The 16,252-nt window shown below is 39.5% G+C and overlaps 1 protein-coding gene across 1 annotated transcript; it reads right to left on the reverse strand.

Moving 5' to 3' along the window:
• Positions 1-18: 18 nt before the first annotated feature.
• HIF1A (hypoxia inducible factor 1, alpha subunit (basic helix-loop-helix transcription factor)) lies at positions 19-15,223 on the reverse strand. Its single transcript, XM_010148905.1, has 14 exons — positions 15,035-15,223; positions 13,955-14,100; positions 13,770-13,854; positions 10,965-11,077; positions 9,702-9,904; positions 8,194-8,300; positions 7,880-8,027; positions 6,769-6,989; positions 6,305-6,585; positions 5,638-5,760; positions 5,005-5,399; positions 4,059-4,167; positions 1,034-1,160; positions 19-868 (listed from the first exon to the last, which is right to left on the reverse strand). The coding sequence occupies exons 1-14, from the start codon at positions 15,081-15,083 to the stop codon at positions 717-719; spliced, it is 2,259 nt and encodes a 752-aa protein (XP_010147207.1). The 5' UTR covers positions 15,084-15,223; the 3' UTR covers positions 19-716.
• Positions 15,224-16,252: the final 1,029 nt, after the last annotated feature.

The raw sequence follows: 16,252 nt of genomic DNA on the forward strand, positions 1-16,252 counted from the left end.
ATTCTATGATTCTATGATTTAAGTCAAAAGCGTAAGACAGCATTTAAGAACAATTTATATTACAACATGACTAAAGTAATGACATAATCCAGGTTTTAACCTGATTCCATAGGCAAACAAAAGAAGATTCTTCTTAAAAACTAGTTTTTATAAATGCAGAATATATTGCATGAGGAACTGCTGGTATTTTTTAAGAAAATATATTGTGCGATTGTGGCTACAATGCACTGCTGCAAAGCATTGTTGTTTCTTATAAAAACTATTAAAATAAAAAACTTAGTTGAACATAAAGAGTAAGATAGCACAAGTCTTCCAACTACCTATGAAGAGCAGGATGGAAGTATTGCCAGTTTTTCCTGTGTTGACATTTTACTAAGGATAAGTTTTGGTGACCAACTCCCCAGCCAAAAAATAAATACTTTTTTAAAATCAGGTGCATATTTCAAAGCTGCTATTGCAAGTGTGTTTTAAATGTAATGGACTTAAAAGTGTATGTACCAAAGAATTATAAAAATGCACTATAGTTTGAGTTATTGTTACATAAAGAACATATTAAAAAGACTGTCAAAATAAGTAGAAAGGGGATCAAAACTGAACTAACTGAATTAGTGCAGTACTGTAGCCAGGCTTCTAAAAATCAGATATAGAAAATATAAATAGACTGCTTTAGGTGATGATTCACCAGTGTCCAAAAAAGGAACAAGTATTGTGAAAGCTCAGTTAACTTGATCCAGAGCTCTGAGCAGTTCTTCACCCTGCAGCAGGTTTCTGTTGCCTTGTATGGGAGCATTTACTTCACAATCATAACTCGTGAGTTGGGGCAGTCCGCTTTCATCCATCGACTGCCCTAGAAGTTTACTCGCTATGTCTACAGAGGGAGGGGAAGGAAAAAAGTGCACTTTATTCGCCATCCTTAACCTTTCCTCCAAAACGGCTCACACGGGAGGGTAGGTTTGGATGTGTTCGGCACGCAGTCCTCTTTCACACAGCCCCCATCCACCCTCCTCTGCACATGAAAAAAGCCAATACTAACCAGTTGATAATAGAATGATTGTCTTCTGCTCCACTCCGTTATGACCATTTGTTTTGCATCCTTTTACACGTTTCCAAGCAAGTGCTGCATTTCCTCCACGGTCACCGGTCTGCTGAAATAAAGACCCCTAGAAAGAAAGAAAATAAATCTTCTTATTGAATACTGAACCTTTTAGGCTTCCACGTCCCTCTTCCAAACTAAGAGTTCCTGTCACTAATTACTAACATAGGCATTGTTACAATTTAAAGTGGACTTCATTCAGAACTTGGGGAAAATACATTTCCAAGTACACTGGCCTTGAAAATTATTTAAAAGAACACTGAATCAGATTTCAAGACCTCACTTCCCTTTCAGAAAACTAAAATGCTGGTTATCACTAGTCACCCCACTCAAGATTAGTGTGTGCATGTACACACACACACCCCCCTATTTAATTACCTCTGCTCTTATGTGAGTAAGCATCAGGTTGTCACTCAAGCCTCTAATGGTTTTCTGCACTGGAATTAATAGTGTAGACAGGAGACTCAGGAACCTCGGTAGTTGATTCCATCTAAACTTAAGATGTAAGTTCTGCTTGCACTCCAGTTACTGCCACCAAACCATCTGACTCAAGTCCTGTGGGGAATGCAGTCCTAAGCCATTCTATTGAAGATACGGCTCCTTAGCATACTGTTTTGACAGCAGCATAGAAGATATAGAAAGCTTTTAAAGGCCCCATATAATTAGGATAAGTAAGAAGAGGGAGATTAGAAAGCTTTTAAAGGCTCCATATAATTAGGATAAGTAAGAAGAAACTGCCACTGAAACAGATGGGATGGAAGGAAAAAATGCCATCTTAATAGCAAATTTTGCCTTGTTAGTAGTACTGACTGCTGTAAAAAGAGGCAAAGGTATTTCAGAATGCTGCCATTATCCTGAACGCTTGAAATGGTAAGAGACATCTGTTTTCAGGTTATAAAACATCCATGCAAGTTAAAAGGACAGTTGTATAATAGCAGTTACAGTTAAACAACTCGGATTTAGAAGCTGCAGTACGGTCAGTCACCTACACTGAACACAGTACAGCCCTTCATATTGAGAGATACAGCTCATAGCTTTTCAACGTAACCATTCAGATCATCACTTCATAATCTGATTGCACATCTTGCCCATGCCTCATTCTCCCATTTTCTAGAAAACTAAACCAGTAGTTTACTTTTGTCTTTACTTATTTTCACTCTTTGCAAAGTAAGTCCCACTTTGCTACAGCTAAGAAGTTCTGGCAAGTTTTTGCACAATCCCAGAATACTGCATTTTATAAACCTGGGTTTAACAATGTTTTTTCTGGCTGCGTGCAAGGCCTCATTCATCCACTCAGAAACCCACTGTGGAGACAGAAGCCAAACAACAAAAGCACTTGCTTGAAAGAAATAATGTCAGTAAGACACAGCTACGTGGAAACGTCAGCTTTCTGACTGTGCATCAGAACATTTATAACACTTTGGTCAGATACAGAAAAAATAAAAAGGTTTAGCACAGAATGAAGGTTGAACCTGTAAGCATTAAAGAGGCACTAAGTACAGAGCTTGAACACTACTACAGCAGATAATAGAGAACTGCTTGTGTTCTGTTAATGTCAGTAACACACAGCTATGTGGAAACGTCAGCTTTCTGACTGTGCATCAGAACATTTATAACACTTTGGTCAGATACAGAAAAAATAAAAAGGTTTAGCACAGAATGAAGGTTGAACCTGTAAGCATTAAAGAGGCACTAAGTACAGAGCTTGAACACTACTACAGCAGATAATAGAGAACTGCTTGTGTTCTGTGTATTTAATAGAATATCCAATGTAGCACCAGATGTCATCAGCAACACTACGGCTGCTGGCAGCAGCACTGCATGAGAAAGAGGCAAGGAGAGGTAGTAAAATTTCATGTAGAGCTGTGAATGCTTACAGAGCTACTGGAAGCAACAGAAGAACATGCGTGACCGTGCAAAGCATTTAGCAAATGAAAACAATGGCATAAACACTTTCCTGAGGCAAGCAGGCTTTATTAAAAAAAAAAGTGGACATATAAAAGCTTTCTCAGCTTTTCTAGGGGAGAGCAGTGATAAAGACTATATGCTGATTTTTTCCTCATGCCTAAACCAGAATGCTAATACAGGAATAATTAATAATTCAGAAGAAAGATAATCCTGCATTGTAAGATGTGATGGATAACATTGAGGGGATGGACCACTAGAGAAACAAATAATCTCGAAGGCTACTTGGCAGTAGAGGAACTAAGAATGAACTGTGCAAAACTTGAGAAGTGGGAATTTGCAATGAAGGCAGGGAGAGAACTGTATGTAACGGCAAAGCTCAAGATTTCAAAATACTAAGAACTGACAGTAAAAGACAAAGACACCCTTGAGAAAACAACAAGCTGGGCAGCACCACTGAAATGACACAAGTCTGAAGATCTAAAACGTTTCTGTTGCATAGCTAGAACAGGTGAGGATGAGGTACTCGCAGTCGCACACACCAATACGAGAGACTGTGCATGAAGTGGAAGTAATACACATTTGCTAGGGTTATATGAATTCTATTCCCTTATGGTTCAGATGTCTTGTTATCTGATCAAATAAAGGAATCTCAGACTTGATGGACAAATGAAAGCATAGAAAGAAGCCTAGGAATATTGAAAAATATGAAAATTGTGTTTGAATTCAAAAGTAAAATAAATATCACAATTAGGAATTTAAATTACATCTTACATACGTGCATATTTTACTGAGTATATGTTCACAAGAGTATCTTCTACCTAATCAAGAAATGTGCTTGGGTATAGAGGTCACTTTTGAAACAGCTGACAGTAAAAGAAAACTAAAATCAGAGTATCTGCATATATGTGGGAATTTCACTACTGAACAGTTGTAATTATCTCTGATCCCAAGATTCCACTGCACACCAACAGCTAAACTCAGGAGTCTGCACTGATGCCTCATTTCAGAAATTGCAAGGTTAAAAGTGAATATTTTAAAATGGTAAAACAAAACTCACAATTCCAACTGCCTGAAAAAGTGAACCATCATGTTCCATTTTTCGTTTTCTCTGAGCATTATGCAAAGCTAGCATCTTTGGATTTAGTTCTTCATCCATTGCAGTAGATCTAAGAAAAATTGATTCAGGCTGTTAAGACGTTTCTGCTATCCTTAAGCCATTCTTCTCTTGTGGACATTTATATACAATATCACAGAACTTCTATGTTTATGAACTATGCTGCTTTTCTTTCACAATTGACTCATTCCAACAACCATTGTCTATGACCATAGCAAATGTTAGCTTTTAATCTTGCTGTGAAGCTCAATGAGTTATAACAGAAATTTTGAAGTCTTTGCAGGAAAGAAAAAAAAAAAGCATAAAAGGTCAGCAATTCACTTTCAACAGAAAAGAGGGAGGGAAGGGTGAGGAAAAGTCCATTCTGAGTATTTCTATGTACAGATAAAGCTTCTATGTATCAAAGGCCTGATGTTTGACTTTGTAGGGTTTTCTACCAGGATAAATACCTGCTACAAATACCACAGCCCATCATTATGAAAGACTGGTTTAAAAAGCGATACATGCAGCACACAGACTGCCTCTTACCTCCTGACCAAGTGCACGAAAAGCACGGGAGATGTTGCGTGGGTATAACTACCTGTAAGTTGCCTACTGCATTCTTTTAAAATGCTGCGCATCAGATACAGGAGCAGAACAAAATTATGAACACAGTTTGCAGATAGTAGCTGCCAAAGCTACTGAGAAATTAACTTTGGGGAAGCTTACTACACACAAAAACCCCCAAACAAACCCTAAGCTGTTTGAAACGTGCCAATTTAAATGTATCCATTTCTACTTTCATTAGAATGCCCAAGACAACATACAACAATTGGCAGTATTGAAAGATGTATAATATCTAATATCCTGAACAGATACTAGGGCTTTTTAGCTTCGGCTTTTAAAATACCTTTTGTTCAGAGTGACTGTTAGCAAACTGGGCGCTCCCGGACAAGATTTTTCCGTCTGATCCAACGTTCCTTTTCCTGCTCTGATTGGAGATGCAGTTCGACTCCTGTTCCCACCGTAAGGTGATGCTGGTGCACTACTCGTTTCACTGATGATGTGGACAGGAGATGAAGGAACAATTAGCGTCTTCACGTCATCTACACGTTCCGTCACCGGTTTCATTTCATCAGTGGTACTTGATGGTGGTTGAGTCTGCTGAAGTATGTTGATGGTGGCTGCATTTTGAGAACTGGAAGAACTGCTTTCCAGCGGAGATAGCTGATCAAAGGAGCGCAACTGGAAGTCGTCATCCATTGGGATGTAAGGAGCCAACATCTCCAAGTCTAAATCCGTTTCCTAGAAAAAATGCAACAGGCAAAAATTATAAATGTGTAAGAACGTAGCAGCTATGCCTTCATGGCCTCACTAAGGCTCTTCCTTTTACCAAATCCTTACAATATTTTTTTTTTCAATTTATTTTCATAAAAACATTACACAAAAGAGGAAGGAGGTTTCTGAGACATTTTAAGATAAAGAGAAGCAGGCTGAGAATATGTATTAAGATAGCACAAAATTGTACATTAATATACATTACCTGAGTAGAGAATGGATTTTTTGCTTCGGTATCTATTGCGAAGAGCTTCTCCACTAACTCCAGTTTGAATTCATTAGCCATGTCATTATCCACATCAAAGCAGTAGTCATTGGGACTACTGGGCTGTGAAAACATTTTGAGAGCAGTTTTAAAGTTTTTGTTATTACATCATTTTGCATTGTATCTACAGAGCCTCTGAGAAATGTTCTAACGCAAAAACTAATTCCAAGCTACAGTTGCACAGAATTAAACTGGGAAAGGAAGACACATTTATCTGTATACATTCAAATTTACCCCACTTGGGAAGCACATGTAGGTGGAACCTGGAAGCAGCCTCCAAGTAATTTATGGCAACTAATTTGCTCTTTACAGAAGTGCTCTGAACCATTCTTTCGTATAAAGACCCATCCTAAGCTGCTTTTTATTTCTACCAGGTGGTGTTGCATGTGTTTGCAATACTCACTTTCATTAAAGGATAATTCTGAGTATGAAAATGTTACCTTTTTCCTCATGGTGTGACCTTTAGTAAGTCACAGCTTACAAGTCCTTTTCAACTCCTGCCTTGGCTGCATCCTTAACCAGATCCACAGATCCTTAACCTTAACCTGCTCCACAGGCCCCAACAGCACATACGTTTTAATGACAGTATCTCAATTACGTAACTAACCTCAGGTGAACTCTGGCTGGTACTTGCATCAGAAGGGCTGGTTGGTTGCTCTTGCACCTGAGGCATGGTAAAGGAAAGTTCGAGTGGCTCTGTGTTTGGCTCCAGCTTTGATACAACTTCTCTATTGAGTGCAGGATCGGCATTGCTACGAAGTGGCTTTGTAGTTTCAGAGGCAGGTAGTGGGGACATTGCCATATTTATATTCTGCAATTTCTCACTGGATGAGGGGAGCATTACATCGTTATACAAAGGAACTTCATCACATTGTTGTTCATCAGACTCTACAAAAATTAAAAGAAACCATCAACCTAAGTAACAATACTGAGCGTGTCTACGGACCTCATTAAATTTAAACAGCAGCTGAAATACCACTAACCAGTGATATTGCAGGTTATTTTTCAAAATTTACTGTCAAACACTAACTTCACTAATTAGCACGCTCTCCAGTTCAAACGCACACCCACCATTACTGCTGAAATCTAGAGAGATAATTGTGTCTCCGGCAGCTGGGGCCAGCACAGTTAAAGCATCTGGTTCTTGTTTAAGTTTTTCAAATAGGCTGTTGGTATCATCCAGGTCATCTTTGCTGAATATTTTGGTCATTTTCATATCCGGAGACTCCACTGGTTTCAGCATACACTCAGTTTGTCCAAGGGAAAAAATCAAGTCCTTCTGAACAATTCCACTGTCAGACAGAGAGGAAGATGACTGTTAAAGAACAGCTAAAAGGAGTAAGTTCAGGCTTAACAATTTAGTAAGTTGAAAAAAACACCACCCCACCCAAACAAAACCCCAAGCCAACATACACTGCACCACAAAATTACCAGGGTAAGAGCTTTGAGAATTTTTTTTTTCTTATTCATTCTTTCCTCAAATGCAATAGACAAAGCAAGCACTAACTGTGGTGCATTAAAGTAAAAAAGAAAACCCCAAACATGCTTTTCTGAAAGCATTAAATAAAAAAAAAAAAAAGAGAAAAGTTAGGTATTTCCTAAAACACTTCTAATTTTTTTAATGAATGTGCAATATGTTGGTAGATTGCTCCTGGTGCATTCACTGTAGTCTTGAAAAAACTAATTTAGGACTATTATACAATTGCAAAAAACACAGTCACGTCTGCCTTTAGTTGAAGCCTTCAAGTACAAGAGGAATTCTAAGGAAGAAAAAGACAGATGAGATTAAGAAAGACACCGTTACTACTGCTCTGACTCCACAACTAAAAGTTTAGTGAAATTAACTGCTCCAGATTGCGACAAGTATTAGGGTTGGCTAGAATGCACCTAAACTCCCAAACACTTCCACTGCGATACTACAGATGAGGCTGGCCCTACACTTACTTGCCTGCAGAGATCTTCCTACTGACATGGCTCAATCACAAGTGTTTTATTTTCTAATACAATTCCTAATCCTAGAACTGGCAGTGTTCTAAGCAAAATTTCATTGGTAGGACATAGTAACATCATAACATATTCAACAGGATTGCATTCTCAGTGAGTTGAAAACAAGATGTTAGTGCATCTGACTTTGTCCTCAGTAAAAACAATGACAAAGAACAGCGATGTCCACTCAACTTACCTCAGCACATAGTTTACACACACTATACACTGTGGCTGAGAATTCTTAGTGTTGTATATAACAGTTGCTTGAGTTTCAACCCAGACATAGCCACCTTGTTTAGCCAGCATTCTGTACTGTCCTGTTGTCACCTGCCCTTTTGTGAACACTAGAAGCAGAAAGGACACCAGCTTTAATCACAGGCAGAAAAACCCAAAACGGTTTAAGATAAGTATCTTCAATGAGAAGAAAGCCCTCGTTCTGCTGCTGCTTTCCCCCAGCGCTGTATCCCATCTCTTGTAGTTGGAGGGCTTTAGATACATCTTTTCACTTACTGTCGTGGTGCGTTTTGGTCAGATGATCAGAATCCAGTGCGTGATAGTACTCATAGATGGAGCGACCCAGGAGTTCCTCTGGCTCGTACCCCATCAACTCTGTAATTCTTTGAAAAAAGGGAAAAAATTGCTAAGTAAAAGCAGATGTGGACTAGCACAAATCCTAGAGCACTGGGATGCTCGCATACCTAGAAAAATCCTGAGTCACTACCATACACATTAGCAGCGATTTTGGTTTACTGGGGTGTTTTATTTTCAAATAAACTGCTGGGTTTTATCCTTCTTTAAAAAATACCCTTCAGCAGGCATAGGATTTCACTTCTCACTGAATATTTATAAATCATGCCCTGTGGTGGACAGGATTAAGTAAATCTCTGCTTTCTAGACTTTTTGTTGTTTCGCTTAAAAAGGTAGAGCAGCTACTCATGGACCAGCACATCCAGCTTACACAAATATGAAAATAAAATATGTGTTTCAACCGTTTGAAACTTGCAATTATGAAGTTAGGAAGCAGATTTGTCCTTCCCACTCAACCACTGCCAGCTTTTAAAGAAAACAGTATTTTCTTCAGCCTGCAGAGGGCACTGCTAACCTGGGGAAAGCATTTCTTTTGCCGCCTTCCACATGCTGAATGTGACCAAATAAGTACCTTTTATGTGACACCACCAGTCCTAAAAAGGTCGTTACTGTAGATGACAAAGTAACGTGCTCTAACATCTCTTTGCATCTAACTACAGCAACTAATTAGAAGTTCGTTTTTGTTATAAAGAAAAGGAAATGGGCAGTAACAAATAATACCTAATAATAATTAAAAGAAAAAACACAAACAAAAAAACCACCCCAACAACAAAAACCCCAGGCAAATTATTTCCTTCACTTCTGTTTTACAAATTTGCCAAGCTAAGTTTCCAGAGGACAGTAAGAGCAGTCTTATGTACATCCATGATTTGTACCAGACTACATCCATGATTTGTACCAGATCATCTCTTTGTGAGCATCAGATGTATCGCATTAAAAGTACAGCTGAACTTTTAGGGGTTTCTGGACTGAAGAAAGCTGACACTGATCTCCTGAGGGAGAGAAGAGGAGGGAAGTGGTAGCAATACAATGCACCTGACAAGTATTGCACACACTCTCTTTTCAGTCACCAAAATGCACCTCCGTCTTTGACAGACCTAAAATCTTCCCTGTTCTTTCAGTATCCAGAAGCATTTTCTCATTTCAATGTAATCACTGCCACTGCAGACCAGTTTGAATAGGCAGTTCAGTGCAGGCAAAGGATTTATTCCAAAGTAATAACGCTGCACCCCCCTTCTTAGATTTAAAATTCTGTCTTTTACATAAGAAATCCTGGTCAGTTAGTAAAAACCAAAATATCCCACTGATGAATCCATTACACAGATTAATCGAGTTAATGAGTAAGACTGTAAATGTAGAAGGCCAACATTAGCCAACATGGACCAAATCCTTCAAAAGAATTATTTTTTAAAGTACAAAATATATATTACCTTTCATCACAATAGGAAAATTTCATATCAAGACTGTGACGGCTGAGGAACGTTTTACTGTCCAAGGGAACCTCAATGTTTGATGGATGAGGAATAGGTTCACAGATCAACACCAGACACGTCATGGGAGGCTTTTTGTAGCCCCAGTGAGTTTGATTACCGCATGTGTCATATACACGTATGTGTCCAGTGCAGTGGAGTACCTATGGGAAAGTTAGGTTTTAAGAAGAGACTAGACTGTTGTCTCAGACAGCAAAACCACACTCCCATGAGCACCCCACCCCTCGACGTGACAGCAACAGAAAGGCAGCGGTGCTTTCAGGTGGATGGCTGAAGACCACCAGTGCTCCCCCTCGCGCTACGCGGACTGCAGCGAGTACACAGCCTGCCAACTCTTTGCTCTCGGGTGCTGGCTGAAGCAACACCAGACATTTCTCCATTTCTGTGAGCTGTTGTTCTCCGAAAGTTACATTAATGCCGACACGGATAAGCAACTGCCTCAGCAAAACGTATCTCACTATTTATTCTTAAAGTTACGGTGACGGTAGCAAGCTCTAGTTTAGATCTGAAGAAGTGATGTTAGAGACAAAATATATTCAAGAGACAAGTAGTTTTGCGTTTTGTGGGATTTTTTTTTAACCATTCTGAAGTTAAAATTGTTCACAGACAGCAAAGGAACAAGAAGCTGTTTGATCCAGAATAAATTTAAGTTATAAAAGAGAGCTGTGAGCCATAATACCACTCGATATAGTAAAAGGTTACTTTTTGTCCAGAGGAAAAAATGCATTCACTGCAGAAAGTTATCGGGCTGGGCTCTCTTTGTTCCAGCTGGTACAAAAGGGATAGCCAGCAGCTTCAGACAGAATGGTATTAAGGTCCTTCAGAGAGACCTCAGCTGTCACATTTACACCATCAAAACAAAAGAAATCAGGTATCTGCATGTGGTGGCCAGTATTTTTTTCCTCAGAGCAGAAGGCTTTATGCAAATATGTAGTAATTATTATTTCTAGTAAGTAAATAACCTCTAATTTAAAATGAAGAATTCATTACAAGTTTTGAAAAAGTAATTTTAAAACACTGTTTCAGTTACCTCTGTGATTAATTTGGCATTAAAATTCAGCATATTGACGCACAATCACTAAAGCAGTTAAGTACTTGGTGAAACTCAAGCTCGTTACACGAAGTAAAAATGTTGAAATACAGTGTTATGACATCTGAAGAGGAAGCTGCCAAACTACGCATATATTCCTTCGCGCTAGTTACCTTCCATGTAGCAGACTTAATATTCACTGTTCTTCCCCGGCTAGTCAGCGTACACTTCATTCTGAGAAAAAAGCTGCGCTCCGTGTTTTGCTCTTTGCCCTTTTTCACAGGACCTAGCAAAAGCAAATAGTAAACCAATTCTTAAGCTCTTGGATCATCTTCCAAAGGCATTAAAAAAAACCCCAACATGTTACAGAACTCTAAGACTAGGGGAAGACCCATAAAATAAATTAGAAAGATTGATAAACCTAAAAGCACTTCAGATATTAACACTTTTCAGAATGAGTTTTACTGTGAGGTAGGAAAAAAACCTGAAGGTTCAATATTTTAACACCAGTATCTTATCTGTAGCCAACTACACACTCCCAGATTTCAGAAACAAGGTGTGGGGAAAGAGAGAGACTGATTGAAAACTTAACAGATTTTAAAATTGTGACGGAAAACAAGAGAAGTATGTGCAGAATGAGAAGTACTGTTGAGCTGGCTTCCCCTGAAATGCATTAGTAACTCACTGTAGGGAGGTTCAAATCAAATACGTTTTGAGCCCACAGCTCTTCTGGATTGCAGTATTTCAAGTCTTTTGATTCAGAATTAACAATCCTTCTGTCTACAGGCATCCAAGTATTTCCAGTGTTTTACACCCTTAAACACGGACCAAGGTTTTGAACACATTGTTAGCATTCTTCAAGAGGTGTGGGGAAGAAATCCTAATAGGAGTTAATGTTAGCCGCACTAATTTTTTAGCCGTCCTTGCTAGCAGCAGGCTTTAAGTTAAGTTTTTGCCTTTACAGGGGAGAACCTTTCAGAGTTGAATACTAGCTAGGCTATTCTGGGCAGAGAAAATGCAAACTGATCCCATCAGGAGAGCTGCAAACAGCTCACAGCGCGTAGAAGGAGGAAATAAAGCACCTAGGATAAAGAGTAGTGCGAGTTTGCTGACACGAGCTAAGGAGTGAGGCCCAAATCACAGCAGAGGGTGGAAGTTTGGAACATGTGTGCATACTTCAAATACAAGTTTATACCATAGCTTGCTCTCATCCTCTACAGACAACAGCAGCTATGAAATTCTTCATGATGGCTTGCACTGCAGCTAATAGGTTGACAAAATTAATTAGAAAAATGTTAAAGCCCTGCTGCTACACTTACTGCTTCTAGCAGAGACAAAGAGTGAGGGGGACAAGCCTACTTTATGCCACGTTAAAATACCCTCAGTAAAGTGGGGGTAGGAGTTCACAGAGGCAGCTAAAACTTACTTAGTATGGTTTTAAAAGATTAAACCAATCTAGAAATTCATAGTTGAAGATCACACAATGTTACTGTTAACAACGCCTAATGCTTAGGGCTCGGCTTGGAGAAGCAATTGTAAAAAAGATGGAGCAACTTTCTCAAGTCTGATTCAGCACTGGACATTATTTTTTGAAGTCCCCAGCTTTAAAAGTTGAAACAGCAACTTTGTAAAATCAGAACATAGTTCAGTTTCTGCCAATCACATTTATACTCATTTGCTCCTGTACAATCCCAAAGGGGAACATTTAATACTCCATTCAAAACCAAAATAATTCCACTGGTGTAAGAGCTGCAGGAGAATGCAGCCTGGGAATACTAATGAATATAAAAATGTACTGTTATTACTATAATTTAGACTTTTGTCTGCCAACTTCATTTGTGAAACACATTTTGTAATAATGCTTTCCAGACATCTTATTCCATTCTGGTCAATTTAGACAAACCAGAGTTCCCCACACCACCCCCAGATTCATTACTGTATTCCAAAAGCGAGGCAGGGGCAAGTCTAATCGAGCCTTAGAAACATATTTCAATACTAAGGGCAGACAAGTTTAGAAAATGCTGACAGAATCAAGGTTGGGGCCCTTCATGCTATGGTATCTTATCAGGTCTCTTCCACTGAATTAAATAGTATGACAACATAAAAGATTTCTGATTTACAGTGCTACACAAAAGCAGAGGTCAGGCTTGGTCATTTATCACTACCTAGATTCAGAGTCCATATAACCCTTGTTTGATGAAACAGGAATTAGAGGGGTCAGATTTTAGACTTCTAATAACTGAGAGAAGCAGATTTGTTTGGAGGCACGCAGGCTTCCAAGACTATAGTTAAACCTTTAGAGACTTAAAAGCAGTCATTCATGGGCATTTGTTGAATTTAAAAGTGTACAAAATATGTGAACAGAGTGTTCTACTTCCTTGGACAGAGAAAAAAAAGAGTCAAATCTGTGAAAAGACACCAATTTCATGCACCAATTAAAAAGTGCACAGAAGCATCAATCCCAAAGCCCTTTCTGGGGCTGTCCAAGTACTCCCCGATTCATTTTTCAGCATCCTAAATATAGTGTTTTTCCTGTGTCTTAAGTATACCACCACAGATTTTGTAAGAAACCATTTGCTTTTGTCTGTAAAGGCAAGCCCAGACCAGGACAAATGCACCAATTTAACTTTCCATATCCCTCTACAGCAATTGCTTAAGATCGTTCTCATTCATCCTACCTCTGATTTTATTCCTGTAGGCACGCTAATTCTTTCAACCCTCAATAACTTTGTGTTAGTCATGAATTTTGTTTTAGATTAACGAGTACTAATGAAGCCTCATCTCTCCTACAGCTGGGATATTGCCAAAACATTCTGGTAATTTCTGTTGTTAGCATCTTTGAACAAGGTTTATTTTGAGATCTCAGCAGAAATACTAGTTTGTTCTCTCGACATCTTTTTCTGGCACATACCCAACTGCACTAATGCCAACAGGAACTATCCATATGTAAATGAAATCGATTTTTAATTTCTTCTCACCATTTCTGTGTGTAAGCATTTCTCTCAGCTCTTCATGGTCACATGGATGAGTGAAATCAAATACACTGTGCCCAGTCAACTCAAACTGCAAAAAATAAGAGGTATATGTGTGTCTAACTTCACATATACAAAAAACGTAACAGTTTTTACAGATTTGAAAGTCTTAGGAAATGTCAGTATTTCACCTGAGTGAGTCCCATACACTTGTTCACGTTTTCAGACATGTAAATCATATCCCCATCTTCAGACAGAACCATGACAAATCCATCAAGAGCTTTCAAGTAGAAACAGTTCAGTTCCTTCTCCATTTTGGCTTCTGTCTCCAGCTCACCTACAAGCAGCCACACATTTTTAAGTAAGCATCAGCCACTCTTCACTTACCATCAGGAATGACGTCTGGCATCAGTTTGCACGGAGTCAGTCCTACAGGACTATTCAAAACCAGTATAATTCACTTAGAGAAGCCATCAATTAAATTCTTCAAGCTCTGGTAATGGTATCACAAGTCACAGAAAATCAGTGAGGTTAACCCTCTCTGCTTTTATGCATAAACCAATAAACCTTCCATCTTAAGGAAAAAGTCTACATGGCCAAAACATTACCATTCATCTCAAAAAGGCATTACAGACTTTTCTCAGGGGCTGCCTAGGAGACATTTCAGAGTATGGCTACCAAAGTTTCTCCTCCACTCGGTATCGGTAGGCGTGCACGAGAACAAATAACCCCTACAGCACCCATGGATGCTATACAGATACTGGTTCGTAAAGCTATCTCAGATACTCCTGTAGTTGCAACCACAGAGAGACCCATCCTCTGCTAACTTCACCTTCAGTGAAGTATAAATTACAGAAAAATTCCTTGCCATTTATGTTAAGGAGAAACACCTTACAGTTTGGTAAGCCAGCCTTGCACCAGCCACCTACAGTTTAGTACAGCACAGTTGGAACAAACAACTCTAGGGGGAAGAGAGGGTTAAATGAAAGAAATTAACTTTGGGAGAAGGGTCAAATGAGACTTAAAATGGCACTACGGCTGCAATAGCCAACCAAGATCATTAGAACAGAAAGGGAAAAACAAAGTCCATTGAACAGTGGCCATATTTTTACTGTGCTATCACCAATAGTCTATTTCTACTGCAAGGTCTTCCACCTTCCCACAGAGAGGATGAAGTAATGTATTTATTAACTGCTAACACGTTTTAGAAATAGCTTCTTCCCCAACACACCTGCACCCCTTTTCCACATGCTGCCACACCGTTCACTTACCAGCATCCAGCAGCTTTCTCATGCGCAAGTAGCTGATGGTCAGCCTCATAATGGATGCTTTGTCCAGATGTGCGCTCACGGTGTGGGGCAGGGGCAGCTGGTGAGCAAGTTCGTAGAACACTTCCGATTCCTTGCTCCTTCGGCACCGGGCTGCATCTCTTGACTTCTCTTTTCTGCGTTCTGAGCTGATCCTATATAGGCAAAGTTTGGGGTTAATATAGCAAACAGTTCTTAGTGCAAGTTAACTTTAAAACTAAGCAGTCCAGTAGCCAATTAACCAGTTGTCAGAATTAAATCATTTAAAGCCTCAGCTTAAAAGTGTCATCGTAATTCTGTGTATACAGCTGTGATGCAGTTTGGCTCTGCCAGAACTAAATTCAAACACACAGAGTCTTCCAACAAGATCAGTTCTTCAGACATCTACTGGTACTCAGAACCATTCTCCGAAGTGCTTATCTTTACCTAGACTGCTGCTTCTCTAGCTCAAAATCCTGTTTCCTTCCTCTTTGCTAACCCCTTAAGTCCATTCAACATACTACAGCCTAATTTATTTCCATCCCAATGTGCCAGCAGTGTTATGGACACTCTGAGTTCTTCCCTTTTGGCCATCCTCACAAAGCTCACCTAACAGGTCAGATAAGCAAGGACATTGAGCACCTGAAAGTGAAAAAAAGTCCCTTGCCCAGCTCGCTCTCTCTCCTGTGTGTAGCCCCTTCCATAGTTACCCCTATCCTGCAAAACTCCAGCTGAAGAATTGACCTCATTCTCCTTCCACTGCCCCTACTGGATTCGTCTCCCGCATGACTGGCGAAAGGAAGGACAGCTCACAAACAGCAAGCACGGAACAACCGAGACTCTCCATCAGCCAGTAACGCAGACAATGCTCCTCTGCCCACTACCCACACCCCTCCACGTTTTGTCTCACGCATCTGTCACAGGAGCTTTGAAACCAGCGTTTTGAGATGGGAGCTCCAAAGTTTTCTTACATGTGAACAAGACCTCAGTGCTGCTGTGGTCCCCGAGGAAATGACACCACTGCAGTTAAATGTGCTTTTGTTTTTAAACAGATGATACAGAAGAGTATAGTATTATTATCCATTTTCCTTTTTACAGGTTTATGCCTTCTGAAAGCGCCCTATCTTCATTTGCCATACACCCAAGAGGAAAAAAGCAGTTGCATTAATCTGCAGGATCCCCTTTTTTCCCCCACTGACTTTC

This window comes from Eurypyga helias, unplaced genomic scaffold (genome assembly GCF_000690775.1).
Source record: "Eurypyga helias isolate BGI_N326 unplaced genomic scaffold, ASM69077v1 scaffold13263, whole genome shotgun sequence".
Taxonomy (NCBI): Eukaryota; Metazoa; Chordata; class Aves; order Eurypygiformes; family Eurypygidae; genus Eurypyga; species Eurypyga helias.